The following is a 15,128-nucleotide window of genomic DNA, read 5'->3' on the forward strand; positions in this document are numbered from 1 at the left end:
TCGTGTCAGAGTTTCGTTTTATAGGTTTATTTGCAACGCGAACAACTTGAGAACACATGCATTTGCACGCGTTACCGAGGTTGGATGTTTACACATCTATTGCGAGTACTGAAAAACTTAGCTCATATTCCTCCCCCCCCCCCCAAAAAAAAAAAACCAACGTAAATTCTCACTTGGTTTTGACGGCCCCAGCCTCAAAAATTCTACTTCTATCTTTGTCTTCAACTGCAAGACGGATGTTTTCGCGTCGGTTAGTACCGGTGGCGATGTGTCTCAGTGGGGGGGCTTCTTGTTACCGGAGATCCCCCTAGTGAGGCGCGCGGAAACCCTGCCCCCCCGCCCCCCTTGGCCAGCACCCCCACAGCCCCTAATTCCTCCTGCCCAAAAATACACGATATTTCATAACCGGGGGTCCCGGGTTATTTTTCGCTCATCTGGCCGCGTTCACAGCCTCCGCAGCGCCGCCGCCGTCGGGAAGAGAATTAAAAAAAAAAAAAAAAAAAAAAAAACGCACTTGGGAGGGGGAAGGGAGGGGAAAAAATAATAACTTACTATCTCAGAACTCATTCCCTTCTCCCCCGGCGAAACAGCACCTTTTGTTTCAAGGTGTCTTCCGTTACGGCGATACCTCACGAGGGCAGAGACCCACCCGCCGAGAGACTGGTCCTTCGTTTCGGCCCGTTCCATCGATGGAGCTCTTATAACATCGTGCACTCATTTTGTTACAAGCTGATGCCCGGCTTGCGCTGCTATGCCTAGTTCAGTTTTTTTAAAAATAATTTGTTTGAAGTAGGTACACATATCTCAATCATCTATCTATCTCTATATAAATCTAACTATATTTCTCTCTATATATAACACTCTTTACATATCTATTTATGTCCATATGTTTATCCACATCACTCTATCTCTATATCTCCCTATGTATCTATGTTTCTATCTCAATATTTCTCTATACATATATCCCTCGATCTATCTTTCGATACCTCTATATATATTTATCTCCCTCTCTCTATCTCTCTATATCTCTCTATACCTCTCTCTATATCAATATTTTTCTTTGTCTATATCTTCCTATCTATATATTTATCTTTACAGAAGCCGAACACGTAAACATTTATTTTTATACCTATGTATATATATTTATCTATTGTTTAACCTGTCACAGGTCTGACATAGACGGTGTATAAAAATATGAACGTATTCGAATGCATCGTTGTGTCCAAATTTTAAATCAGTCGGTGAAAAACTTACGGAAATTTAAGATTTTGAACGAACAAACATTTACATTTTTATTTATATAGATCACATTGTTGGACTTTAGACTATGTCTCACACGCCGGGGTTTGTTGTTTCATTTTCTTGTCATTACTGTTGAGAGATTTTTCCTGTAAATAAATTCCGATAGCTCTAACCGGATATTTACTGGGCGTTATTTTCGAGTTGTCGTCGAGATGTTAAGTCCAAATGAGAATTTTCGTGGCATATGTATTGAAGCGCTATCATTGTTGCGAGGGACTCTAGGTTTGAATACAAGTTGAAGTACACATGGCTGCCGTTTTTGCTAAGTTTTTTTTTTTTCGTAAGCCGCATACCGTTTATTATTCCAGCACAAAATGTTTCCATTTATCGAGCTATTTAGATTAGGATTATCCATAAGAGCACCTTAGTTAAAACTGATCGTAATTATTGATACAATATTATTATTAGGAAGCATTTTTTGTGAAAGACGAAATATTTGCCCTTTAACAAGACAAGAATAACTGTTAGTAAAAAAAATGTGTTTTTTTAGGCTTGTGAACTGTGTCCGACAGTGGACGCAACAGTTGACTGTCGAGTACTTGTGGAGATGCCCACCACCGCGTCTTGATATCCACAATCTACAGCTTGTCAGTCATTGTGCAAGTAATTCCCAGCGCGTTCTTCAGCGGAACTGCTAAAGAGAGAACTCGCCGTACGAAACACTCCGAACTCAATACATCCTATATGTTGTATGTGTGTATGTGTGTGAGTGAGTGAGTAGAAGAGTGGAGGGAGTGGGTTGGATAATTTTTTTTCGAACAGTCCCTCGATCCCATATATATATATATATATATATATGTGTGTGTGTGTGTGTGTGTGTGTGTGTGTTTTCTTCAGACGTCCGTCAGCGACGTCAGTCGAAGCGGAAACGTAACCGCCTGAAATCAGTTCGAATCATGTTCGGGGCTCGGGTAAAAAGGTCTCCCCCCCTCCCCTATCTTTTTTTTTTTCGTTCTCTCTTTGGCGGAGGCTGCATTTTCTCGTGTGTGCTCTGTTTCCACGGAATGATGGATCATTCTGCTCGCTTCCGCAGCTTCTCTCCACGCGAGGGAAAACTGTATCTTCCCGCGTGCGTGCGTGCGTGCGTGCGTGGGTGAAAGGAATATCTCCCCCCCCCCCCCCACCTAACCGCCTCTTCTTTCTGGCCCCGCCCGAATGTTCTCCGCGGCGGCATTGTGCAGCTGTCAGTTCGACGATGGATTCGCGGACGTCATAATGCGACCGCCGCTTTGCCGCGGGGTGCAAAAGGATAAAGGATTTTTAGGGGGTTGTACCGTGAAAATGTGGGGGGGGGGGGGGTAGTCGTGGCATAAGATCTCCAGCATGTGATACCGCTTATTATGTTAGCTTTTCCTTGCGCTCTGCAGGAATGAGACAGGAGACAGCCGAGAGTACGGAAGCGTTAACCAACTTACTGCTTATTAAAAAAAAAACCTCTGGTCATCAACAGAGTTAAAAATAACTATCAATAGCATATATATATATATATAAATTTCCAACTACACACAGTATTTTTCACAGGAAAAATTTCCTTAGCACATACGCTGACATATTCATCCAAGGGGCAAACATCTGGGACTAGGAACTGCCAGGGTCATACTACAGGTAAAAATCGAACTCTCGGAGATGGTAGGCTCGTGGTTTTTTTTTAAAAATTATAGTTTGTGTTTCTCTGCTGAAAAAAACTTTTTTTAAACTTAACAACTATTTTCAGTATTTTGTCATCAATGCGTTTTTAAGAACGAAAAATCTAACAAAAAGCACAGAGAAATGGGGATATGTGGATGTGATGAGGAACCATTCGAAAAATGTGAATATTGCTGAACATTGAGTGATTTCAGCAAACTATGTTTATTAATATAATTTTTTCATAGCTAGGATCAAATGTAATCCGCCTTCTTTATCTCCCAATTTTTGTGTCAATAAAAGCTGCAGTGGCAATGCGTAATTATTTGAAACTCAGATTCAGTTAGTATTTCCATTCTCTTTAGCCTGACATACAAGTAAAATGACTGTCAGCCCGAACAGAATAGTTGATTAGGTTCATTCTAAGCTTTTGGGTGAAGGACAAAATTCGAATGCACCAACCTGCCAAGGTAATTTCTTGGGAGCATTAATACCACGCAACAAGCATTGTTTGGCGAGCCACGAACAGGTTTCATGCAAATTACACTACCAAGGTTTTTAAATGTACGGTCGTTTCAAGGTGAAAAAAAAAAAAACACAACAGTCGGGTCACTATCAAGAAATATCTATACCTTCTTCGACACGACCTTTCTAAACCCTGGATATAAGAGGCAACTCATGCAAAGATGGTCTTTGCATAATTGATAAACACTGGGTTTCTGTGCTTGATGATTCGGAGACTGGTGTTTAGCGAAACAGCGCTGTTTCCCCATTAAACTTTCAAATGACACATTTCATGCAATTTTCTTGACGGCATATTTTCGAGGACAAATCATTAATATTTTTATTTATTTAATAATTTATACACGAACAACATTAAACACTATGCCGGTTCAAATTTTTCTCCCGTTATTACACCGTGCGAAAATTAAAATATCAATTTAACACTAAACATTTAAATCATGCCGTAGAACACAATTAACACATTTAATGTAAATCAGAGCCCGGATTCGATGGCCGGGTTACTCAGAAAATTGTTTTAATGTTGTGTTTTATTCCTTCAAAAGGGGAAATAAAAAATATTCACTTCACAGTGCTTATTTTTGTTATTCGCTGCTAATTCCATTCAGTTGCTGTGCCTTGGGGTGACAGTGTATTGCTGGTAATTACCAGAATTCATCTTACAGTATGCAACAGCAAGCGAATTGCTTTTTTTTCTTCCTGTGGCTGACATAATGCGAGTGACGACTTGGCAGCTGGGGAACAGACAGGATTCTTTCCAGCCAGAGTGAAAGGCGGGCGGAATGATATAAACGTTCTGCTGCGATGGAACTGATCGTTACGCCTGGTAATAACATTGTCTGTGCTCCGTCATCTAGCAGAAGGAATCGCCCAGAAAACCTTGGCACTTTTTTTCTGCCGACGTGTTGTTAAAGGTCACCAACACAGCGATAGCTATCGGTCGGCATCTTTTTTGTCCATTCTTTTGTAGCTCATATCACGTTTATCCTCCATCGGTAAAAGTTGTATTGTGGATTAGTAAGAGAATTACACTACTTGTTTGTCAAAATAATATGCTTCCAGCTTTTGCATGAAAAAAAAAATTCTAATCACAATGGCAAAATAAGTTAAAAATAATTATACTAAGGATTTTTTTTATCCTAAAATACTAGATTGATGAAATAAAATAAGCATTTAAGTCACAAATTAAAACAAAATTACTTAGCTCGTAAATTCCGAATGTGGTGACCCAATGCAAAGTCTCGTTTCTCTTAGACGCGACGTGACTTTTTGTGGCAGGGTGATCGGTTTTTGTGTAATTGCCTTCCGTACTGTGAAAGTGACGTCACAGCATGAAAACCAGCTCCTACCACTTGAATTATTTTTTATAGAAGTTTAAAATCATTGACACCCTTAAAAATATACTGCTAGACGACAAGTACCTTAAAAATAAGCGTCCGATAGCGTGATTCGTGAGAGGAGTGAGAATTTCCTTCAAGATAATTGATGCAATTTCTTACGAGTGTGGCCATATGCCATAAAGTATAGGGACAATCACCAACGATCTGCTACTGGCAAGCTTGCGGCATAATTTATACGTCTTGTTTCATTGTCACCTTAATGCCATTTTGTCATCGATGTGTTTAGATTATGTTGGAGATTCGCCCCCAACCAAGAAGTGCATTACTTCTGTGCTCTTTAACTGGTGTGGTCACTTGAGAATTGCTAAATACCTTTACTCAGAAAAAAAGAGCTATGTTCTAAGATCGTTGTGGCCAGTTTAGCGCTGTTTCATACTAAATTTGGCAAATGAAAACAGGACTTACCGCTATGGTGACCAATTGGTGCGATTATTTGGGAAATTAAGAGCCTTCTTCCAAGAAAGGCATTCTATGTTATGTTGTATCTTCGGTTTTAATCAGTTGGTCGTGGTTTCAGACTTCGTAATTGTAGGAGTGACAACGGTTGTTGTCAGCATGCTTAATGGGGGCTGGTTTCAGACGAACCCCTTCCGACCGAGCCCAGGTTTAAGACGAGTGTTGGTTAAGGTCCATAACCGGGTAGTCTCGGTCCCGAAAGAGCCGGGAGATCCCGGTACTTTTTTTTGACATGGTAAAAGATCCGGGAACTTGAAATCCATTCCCGGTTCTTTCGGTTACTTTCGGAACTCGACATCGACAGCACAAAATTTCATTTATATTGGGCGCTAAGGTTGCTTTCATTTAATACTCTCCTCTGGTGAGGCGATCTTTGTGGGCGGGGTGAGGGGAGTGGGTCTGCCGCTCCCCAGTCTTCAGTCAGTTTTCGTATTTCTGAGTGTGTCCAATTGCCTGTGGTTGTTGTGCCATTATTATATAAATAACGATATTTTTTCCTAAAAAGTATGTTATGAAAAATATTACAAAAATAATGTTATTTTAAGTTACATGCATCAAAAATATTAATTGTTTGAATGGTTTTCTTCCAAAATTAAAGTTTGATAGTAAGACTGAGAATGTTCACGTTAGTAAAATAATTTTTGCAATAAAAGATATGTATGACAAATATTTATATATATATTTTTAATTTTTGGTCACTAAAATACCTTTTTTTTATAATAGTTCAAAACTATCACTACTTCAATCACCGATTGCTCTACAGTTAATGAACAAAAGACTGGTACCGAAAATTCCCGGTTTTTTGAAAATCGGTCACCTGCTCCGCAGGGGTGTAGCCAGGATTTCTTTTCGGGGGGTGTTTACTTACACCCTGCCCCGGAAAAATTTTGATTATAATGTGCAATTTGGTGCTATTTAAAGCACATTCGTAATTAAAATATTGGATTTAAATAACATAAATTTGTGTCCCGACTATATGATATTTTTAACGAGACACTGTTGAAAACTAATTTCTGAATATTAAGGGTTATCGGGTAAAGGGTTCTTTCTTAGTTTCATCTAAGTGCATTTGCAACAGCTAGACAAGTGTAAATTTTGTCATAAGTACATAAATATACATTTTTTAATATTTCGGGGGGTGTTTGGACACCCAAAACACCCCCCCTGGCTACGCCCCTGTGCTCCGGATGCCCCTAACGCTGGTTGGGTTCCGTGCTTGCAGACCCGCCGCGCATGGAGAAGTCGCCGCTGCTCGCCAACGGCTACAACCACCCGCCCACGCACCTCAACCACATGCAGTTCATGGGGCTGAACCACCACCCGGCGGCCGCGCACACGGCCATCCTGTCGCCGGCCGGCATGCCCCACCCGGGGCTGGCGCGCGCCGACGGCTCCATCATCAAGAACCAGGGCATCCCGGGCATGGAGGCCATCGCCAGGTACGCCGATCAGGGCTGGGCGTCCGGGAAGTCACGGCAAGTCAGGGAAGGCGGAACCGCCCGGGGAATCTGCTTTTTACCCTGGACCAGCGGCGTGGCCAGAATTTGTGTATGGGGGAGTGTTAAGAAGCATGGCCCCCCCGTATTAAAGCGGGGGGTCGGAGGGTACTCCCCCGGGAAAATTTGGATTTGAAGGTGTAAAATAGTGCTATTTTAGCAGTTTCGGTACTAAAATTAAAAAATATTGTAACGGTAAAATTTTTATTAATTTTAACATGCAATTTGTTTGAGTGATGAATAAGAAATTAATTAAAGATTTGGTTCTAAGGGGGGGATTTGAAACCCCCTGGTTACGCCCCTGCCCTGGACAAATCACCGAAATTCCATGTGACGGCATTTTAACAGGAAAATGTAATGCTCTAGTTCGATATCATTCAGAAAGTGTGAGAAATTGTTTCGGATGGTGTTTTAGTACACGGTCATCAAGAGCATACCCATAATTTTATTTCGGGGAGAGGAGGGGGCGGGGAATAAAGCCACTTTGCCTGCTATTTGTGTTTTAGAACGTAGTAAACAGAAAATAATTTTCATGCTGTTTCCATGATATCAAAAACCACGTAGCTATTAAGATTAAGCTTATTACTGTTGTGTTGGTGTTTGTTTTATGAATAGCGTTTGTTAGCACAGTTTTAATGCTTGCGTAGAGGTCTTGTGATTTCTTTTGACCTTTAGGGATATAAGGCCACGCCATTTTGAATTTTTTTCTTTTCTTTATTACTATAATCCCAATTTGTGGTATGTCATGGCCCAGACCTTCTATAACCTTGTTGAAAACACATATTTAACTACAGGCTATAGTCTGTAAGCGCCACGAGAAAATAACTGCTTATTTTACGCGCGAAAACTACAACTGTCATGATAATCAGATCAGTTCACAAATGTTGACTTCAAATAGTAGCCACAGCTAGTAGTGTTACTACCAGTTAAGCCGAAATGTTTGAAACGGAATCTCTATTGTAAGTGGTATATAAAAAAATGCGAAATTGCAAGATGGCAAGGCCTAATCCCCATTAGTGTTTCACAGACAAAGATAAAATCCTTAAGAATCTTGTGAGGCACTGGTAAATCTGCGATGATAGCCCATGAAGAGTGTCGGCCACTGGTGATGGTGTTGGAGGACCATGTTGTCCGGTGGTGGTGGCGAGCAGTCCCGAGGAATTTTGGGGCAGGCGGGAAGAGTAATGGGAACCCGAAGCAGCCCACGAGTGGAAAGGGCAGACGAAGTGACATGGCGTCTTTTCTACGGCTTTCTAATCTCCTTTCCCCCCCTCCCCTTTTCTTGCAGGCAGCCAACTTGTAATGGACTTAACCCGTGAACCGAGAAATTCCTTTGGCCTCTTGACTGGCCCCTTGTTTTGTCTCGCTGCGTCGTCTTATCCAATTGGCAGGCTTAGCGCTAAATAGATGGGAAGGAGAGAAAACTAGAGGTTTGTTTAGTCCCAAGAACGGCATCGACTTGTGTGCTTTCTTTTAGAATAACGAACACCCTTATCAGTGTTTAGGGGTACTGAATATTTAGTCATCTACAGATGACACCAATATATTTACAGCACAATGAATGCTAAGGAATAAAAAATAGATATTATTTTGAATTTTTCTCTCTTAACTTTTTTTATATTTACTGCAATGATATTTTGAGTAGTTTTATATCTTATTTTTTTCAACATGTCGGATTTATTTTACAAATAATGTTCATACAATTTTTTACGAACTTTGTTTTATGCTGGATAGAGCTTTAATCTACACATGATTTATTTTAAAGTCAATTATGGCATAACTTCACCTAAATATATCTAAATTAAGCCTCTATCTTTTCTGTTTTCCTCATCCAACGTTATTAATATTTGAAAGCAACATGGAAATCTCCATAAACGTGAAAATGGACTGTATCAGTTTGAAGAGTTAAACAGGGGTAAGCCTCGAAGACCAACCAAAATTTAGCAATATTGCAAAAACCTGGACGATCCGAAAGAAGAAATTTCCCCCCTGGGATTCGATCACGGATTGTTTCTAAGAGCTATGCGTGTGAACCAGCAAAGTGGTTCATTCCTTTGAGATTTTCGTTAGCATTCGGCGAGGACCTTCCCTGTACCGTGGCTGCAGCACCTGTAGTGTTGGAAGCTATGCAGGCGATGAACACAGACGATACCAGACGCCCAAGACGAGAACAAAACCCGCACCCACCTTTCGACGAGGCCTGACGTTTTACTCGCAACCCTTTGATTCCCCGCGTCCCCTTTCGGGAACTCCCACTTCTTACTCTCTGTCTGTCCATCTCTTCCTCTGTCTCTCCCCGTCTCTCTGCCCTAGCTTCCTCCGAGTGTGCGTCCTCCCCTGTAATCCTTCTTACGGAAGATTTGCATTTTAATTAAAAGCAAAAGTGATGAAATGATAATCAGTTAACCATGCACGACCTCGCCCAACCCCTTCAGTATTTTTTTTCGGAGCCGTCAGCTTTTCTGACGGCGGCGTCCTGTTCTGTCTGCAGAGAAGTTCTCTTCATCTCTGAGTCGAAGCTAGTTCCTCTCGAGGCATCGTCGATCAGTTGTTAAGGCTCTGCATCTCACGCCGAGTCGGTCTTGTCATTACTTATATTTTTCCTGTAAATTTACTTTCGTAGTTTTCTAACGTTTGTTGTTGAGTCACAAAATTTCTTACAAGGTATTTAATAAACGTTATTTTGTAACTGTAAAAGGTCCCGCAATCGATAAACGCTATTTTATTTACGTGTGGGAAACCAGGTTCGAAAAGGATAGTCCAGTTAATTAAATATATGTTTACTTATTAACTACTATTTACAATATTAATTAAATACAACACAAAGTTTATGTTAAGGAAATCAACCACTCGTTCATTTAGTCCACAGTTCACTATCCCCACTGGAGTTCGTCTCGACAGTGTATCTACCCTACCGCTAGTCTCTTACCTCGCACCTCTGTACCGACACAATGGCTCGCGCTACTCACTCTTCCGCACAGCAACATAGTCACGACGCACCAGTCTCCGCACACGAGGCCTGTCGCATGTCGTCCGGTCATCGCTCGCCAAGGGGGTCACTTGCCCTCTTCACTTCACTTCACTCGGAGGTTGGAATCGTCGTATTTATACCTGCCAGCCCACCTTCTGGAATGATCTCGCACCCGAAGATTCCAGAACAATGGCGTCTTAGTTACGCCACTCCACGCTGCGTCCTCTGAGAGCCCGCAGAACCCTCCATATCGTCTGAGAGTTCAATGACAAAGCGCTGAGAAAGGGGGAGTGGTGGGGGAGGGTTGTAGCGAGGAACCCACCCGGGGGTCAACGCGACTGCTGACCGATGAGCAGGCCCACTGGCCTGCCTTGCGCCCCGCCTCCAGTATGCTCGTAACACTATGAACATTTACGTGACTTCCTAGCGCTATTAGATACTATATAGTACACAAATATAAAGATAATCTGATACGAAACATAAAATGCAAAGAGAGCTATTGCGATATTACTAACATAAAATTAACACTCAAACAACAGTAATGGCAAGAATATTAAATAACTCACATGATGCGAGAGACCACGCCTCAGCAATCAGTCTTTTTAGAGTATTCATGGGCGTAGTCGGGAAGAGGTCGTGGCCTCCCGGTAGACGCAAATTTTCCCCCATTAATAATGCACCTAATTAACCAGCTTAACATGACTAAAGTATGGCTCAGTTTATGGATACTAAATATGAAAAACTAGAGTCAATCTTTCTCTTTAAACATGTATCGGAACATAATCATGAGCACTGGTGTTAAGTCGCCATTTTTATCTAAGAAAATTATGGTGTAAATAAAAGCACCAAATGGTCCTTATACAGTCTAAAATTGCGTTTTCAAACCTGTTTCATTTCATACCTCTCAGAGTCCCAGAGCCCCCCAGAAATAGGCATGTGCAATATATATTCTTACAGCTCACATCTCTTCTCCTTTCTTATCCACAAATACTGACTACGCTCATGGGGGCGTTAGTTATTTAAGAGCCTCAATTAATAAGATTTAATGATATTAAATTGAAAAGGTTTATTTGAATTCTTGAAGGAGAGTTCCGCTTATAGCTGCATGATTTAGATTAAAAAATCTATTAAAGAGGTAATTTTTCTTATGTCCAAAGTGTGCAAAAAAAACACACAAATTCGAAATGTCTGCTATTTTCAAACAGGAGCTCGATTTTTTCGTGCAAGTAATACATATTGTAGCTATTTGCTTTAAGTCATAAATAAGGGCTTCGATTGCTCCTTTTCATATCTGAATTTTGAAAGAAAATTTTCTTATGTATGTTTTCGTTTTCAGTGCTCGCCCTGCCTTTGACGAGCACTCTGAAAACTAATCAGAGCGTATCTTCTGCTACATTGATTAGTTGCAGACTGAAAAGGAAAAAATATCTTTTAAAACTGCTCCTGTTCTTAGTTGTGATCAGGGCTGCGTACTGGAATTTAATCAAAATTCTTTAAACAAGTCTTTTTTTTCAGTGCTACGTCTCTCGACTTAATGAAATTCGTTTATCGCTTTGGTTTATTTACCTTCCCCATTAACGACAAGAAATATTTGAATAACATATTTTCCTCCTTTCGTCAGGATTAGTTTGATTATCTACGAATATTCCTAGAGCTATCGTCCAAAGGAATCAGCCAGATTAAAAATCTAATTAACTATAAGGCCATGTTTAGTACAAACCTGTCTTACAAACTGCTACAAAGGAATGCCTAAGCCAGTTACATATTTACTATTTCTTCACAATATGCGTAAATCAGTTTTTTTACAATTTAATATTCTTTGAAGAGGGAGTTATTATATTCTGTGCCTATCTGTGCACACACATAGTGTGCAGATAATCAGAAATAAAAACACGCCATTTGTAAACTGCTCAAGGTAGCCGAGTGGGGTCTGTTTACGAAAAGCAATTAGATTCGCAAAGGGCAGATGAGTAGTTTCGTTTCCATATTTCGTTTTTAAACCATATTTCAAGCATGCAAATATTGGTAGAGATTCTTGAAAGCAGTAAATAAACTTACATTGAACCTTTGACTTTATTTATACGCCATAATATGTTATGATTACCACCCAAATCTCATAGTTGCCTTACGCACTACGAGAGGCCTTGCGCTTAGAGGCGATACCACTAGCGTCGCACTTATCACCCGTCTCACCGACACAACTACACATATGGCTATTTAATTCCATGTTCCCAAGGCACTGTCGCCCTTTACGTGGCTCACTTCTGCCAAATATCCTTGCCTCAGGAAAAGTGTTTTGTTGTCCCATCAACCCCCCTCCCAAATCTATTGTGTGTTTATTAATTTTTTTTCTGCTCCTCAGGTCTGGCATCTGGGAGAACTGTCGTGCCGCGTACGAAGACATCGTGAAGCACTTAGAAAGGTAAGCAAATCCTGCAATGTAGTTACTAACTAGTTCGTAGTCACGTTAGCTAGGCAACAGTTTTATAAGGAAGGCAAGAGGGAGGCGATGAGATCGGAGGGAACACCACCTGTGACTTCGGCCATGTGTCCTAAAAATAGCACGAGTGATACCAATTATTGTGATCTGTAAATCGAACACAGCGCTCCTAGAAGCAAGTAATGATGGCGGCAGCGCTCTCTAGCAGACGATGTGTGCAGTACGCAATACTTGCGCTCCTAGTAGCAAGTATTGAAAACAATAGCGGCTCGGCTTCCAACAGGAGTTGCTATTATTACTTCACACAAAATTTTTTTTTCCAAATATGTGTTATTTTTATTCATACCTTATCTCATTCTCACTCTAGCAAATGTCTCGGTGCTCTGGAAGAAATGAACGCGAAGCATTTCTTGGATTACTTTAGACAATATTAAGTAAATTGGAAGGAGCTAGTCGATGTATTGATCTTATATACCAGGAAAAAACAGAGTTTTCATTCCGAGCCAAAATTGCTGTATATGACAGTTATTTTTCGGCCTAATGTTTGCAAGTAATCAGGATGAAAATTTTATTATCAGAAAATAATTAACATACATAAGATTATTTTTCGATATATATAATTAACTAAAGTAAAGGGCATTTTGTAACGCAAAAATAGTTTTTTCTCAGCATAGTTGTGTGTCTGTGTGAAAATCTCGCCAGTGAAGAGTGTATTTTAATACAGCACCCAAGCATAATTAACATGTGTTTGATATCAAGTACCTAACAAAATCGTGGCACCAACCCCATCCTTGCCACTTGCAAATGGGGGTGTTAAGAGTCATTTAGGTCCACATGCAGTCGGGTGAAAAAAACTGAGGCTACCTTCCAGCACTTGGAATCCACCATTCCACGTTTGATCATACCCACTACCAAGTACCACTCACATATATGTGTCGATACTAGAAATAACACCTGTACATAAATCGGCAATGAATTCTGCTTTCAATGCAAATGCTCAAAGGACGGGAAAATTATCAAACGTATGGAAACTGATCATCACACACAACGCGAGGTGGACCAGTGTTATGATACTGGACTCTTATTATGCAGGACATGGGTTCGAGTCGCGAAAATCTCGGTCAGGCCAATATGATTTAGATCAGTCCCTTATAAAAGAAAACTTAATTGTTTTCAACAAAAAAATGTTCAACTGACTGAAGGAATAAAAACCACGGGATATATTTTAACTATTATTTTTATTAAATATCATATATCATAGGCCTACTGTATTGCTAAAATGTACAGGTATCTAGTTCTCTCCGCTTAATTAATAAATGATGATTACACCAAATGATACTGTGTATAGCCCCTTTCATACTTAAATTGTTTATTGCTATCATTGTATAAGATCAACTGGATGCGCTATGCAAAGTCGTATATTGCTATAGGCCTAGTCATCCACCATGAGTGTCAGGTGCTAAACATTCACTAGGTTAATAAGTCGTTTTAATAACTATTTTTTTACTTCGTAATGGTTGAATGTTATCCGCAGTTAATAAATCTTTAAAAATTGTGTTACAAGCCAACGGGTTTAAGTTATGTACTAAGCTACTTAAACCGAATATGTTTTGCCTGGACTTTTCGTGCTATACGTAGGTGAGCAAATCTGTTAAAAATATATACATTATGTATATTTTGCATCAGTGACAAGTGATCTGAAGTTATTTAATATGATTTCAACTAACTTACCCTTGGGTACTGCGCAGAATAAAATCGGATAAACAAACGTACGCAGATTGGTTTGGCAAATGGGGAAATAAAAAAGACACAGGTTGTTATTGAAAGGAAAGCAGAGAGTGGAGTCGTGGAAAAGACGGGACTGTAAATCACACAGCTCAGTAAAAAAAGAAAAAAATAACCCTTATTTGCATCATCGTGAGTGGAGTATCACGAACGTTTCCGATCAGTTCGTTAGCTTTTTACTCGCGCACCGGGCAACAATTATTGATGATACCGCGGCGTGCTGATGACGTCAGACCCACCTGCTCACGAAGCGACCGGCGATCAGGGACCACGTGGCCCGGGCCGAGATCCGCGTCGGATGCTGGGCTGAGATCCGCGTCGGATGCTGGGCTGAGATCCGCGTCGGTTGCTGGGCTGAGATCCGCGTCGGTTGCTGGGCTGAGATCCGCGTCGGATGCTGGGCTGAGATCCGCGTTTGATGCTGGGCTGAGATCCGCGTCGGATGCTGGGCTGAGATCCGCGTCGGTTGCTGGGCTGAGATCACGGGCAACCAATCAGCAGAGACCTGTAAAATTCGCGGATTCATTTCACGATATGATAAGAGTCCAAACACTTTTGACATTATTTTTCTTCAGTGATTGGGCCACAGTTTATCTGAAGGACACTGGGCCAATGAATAAATCTTTAACAGAAGAATTAGCGAATCACGATCATTCCAGTCAACAGGTGTTACGAGTCGGTAACCAATCAGCAGGTTTAATTTGCACGAGTGCATGGAGGATCATGGAGTCTAATCCGACTGCAGCTGCGCAAACAACTTCCCGAGTGCGCGAGCAGTCTCCCAGATCAACAAGCACGCACTTCAATAAATACGCAACCCCCCCCCCCCAAAAAAAAAAGTTATAATTGAGGAGTTCCGGGCATATAGTACTATGGGATCTTCCCCTCCAGGATTGTTTTTAATTACTCTTTTAATCCAATTCAAATAATTACAGCTCAAAAGTAATAAAACAAGTCGGAAGACCAAGACAACGAATAAGTGAAAAAAAAAAAATCGTTAGCTGTTATGTATGTATGTATGTAATACATTTTATATACTGTCAGTTTTTTTTTTTGTCATCCAGTTCTGAGCAATGTTCTGAGCCAACTCTAGCCCATCGGAAAATTAGTTTAAAATCGATTGCAAAATT

General features: G+C 40.7%; 1 protein-coding gene across 4 annotated transcripts in view; it reads left to right on the forward strand.

Moving 5' to 3' along the window:
* The window catches only part of LOC134542076 (dachshund homolog 1-like), a 544,392-nt gene that overhangs the window by 248,907 nt on the left and 280,357 nt on the right, over positions 1-15,128 (forward strand). For all 4 annotated transcript variants that reach the window (XM_063385989.1, XM_063385986.1, XM_063385985.1 and 1 more), the window contains 2 exons: positions 6,529-6,745; positions 12,136-12,195. In XM_063385989.1, the coding sequence (XP_063242059.1) occupies positions 6,529-6,745; positions 12,136-12,195 (277 nt within the window). The remainder of the gene's footprint in view (positions 1-6,528; positions 6,746-12,135; positions 12,196-15,128) is intronic.

This window comes from Bacillus rossius (assembly GCF_032445375.1).
Source record: "Bacillus rossius redtenbacheri isolate Brsri chromosome 4 unlocalized genomic scaffold, Brsri_v3 Brsri_v3_scf4_2, whole genome shotgun sequence".
Taxonomy (NCBI): domain Eukaryota; kingdom Metazoa; phylum Arthropoda; class Insecta; order Phasmatodea; family Bacillidae; genus Bacillus; species Bacillus rossius.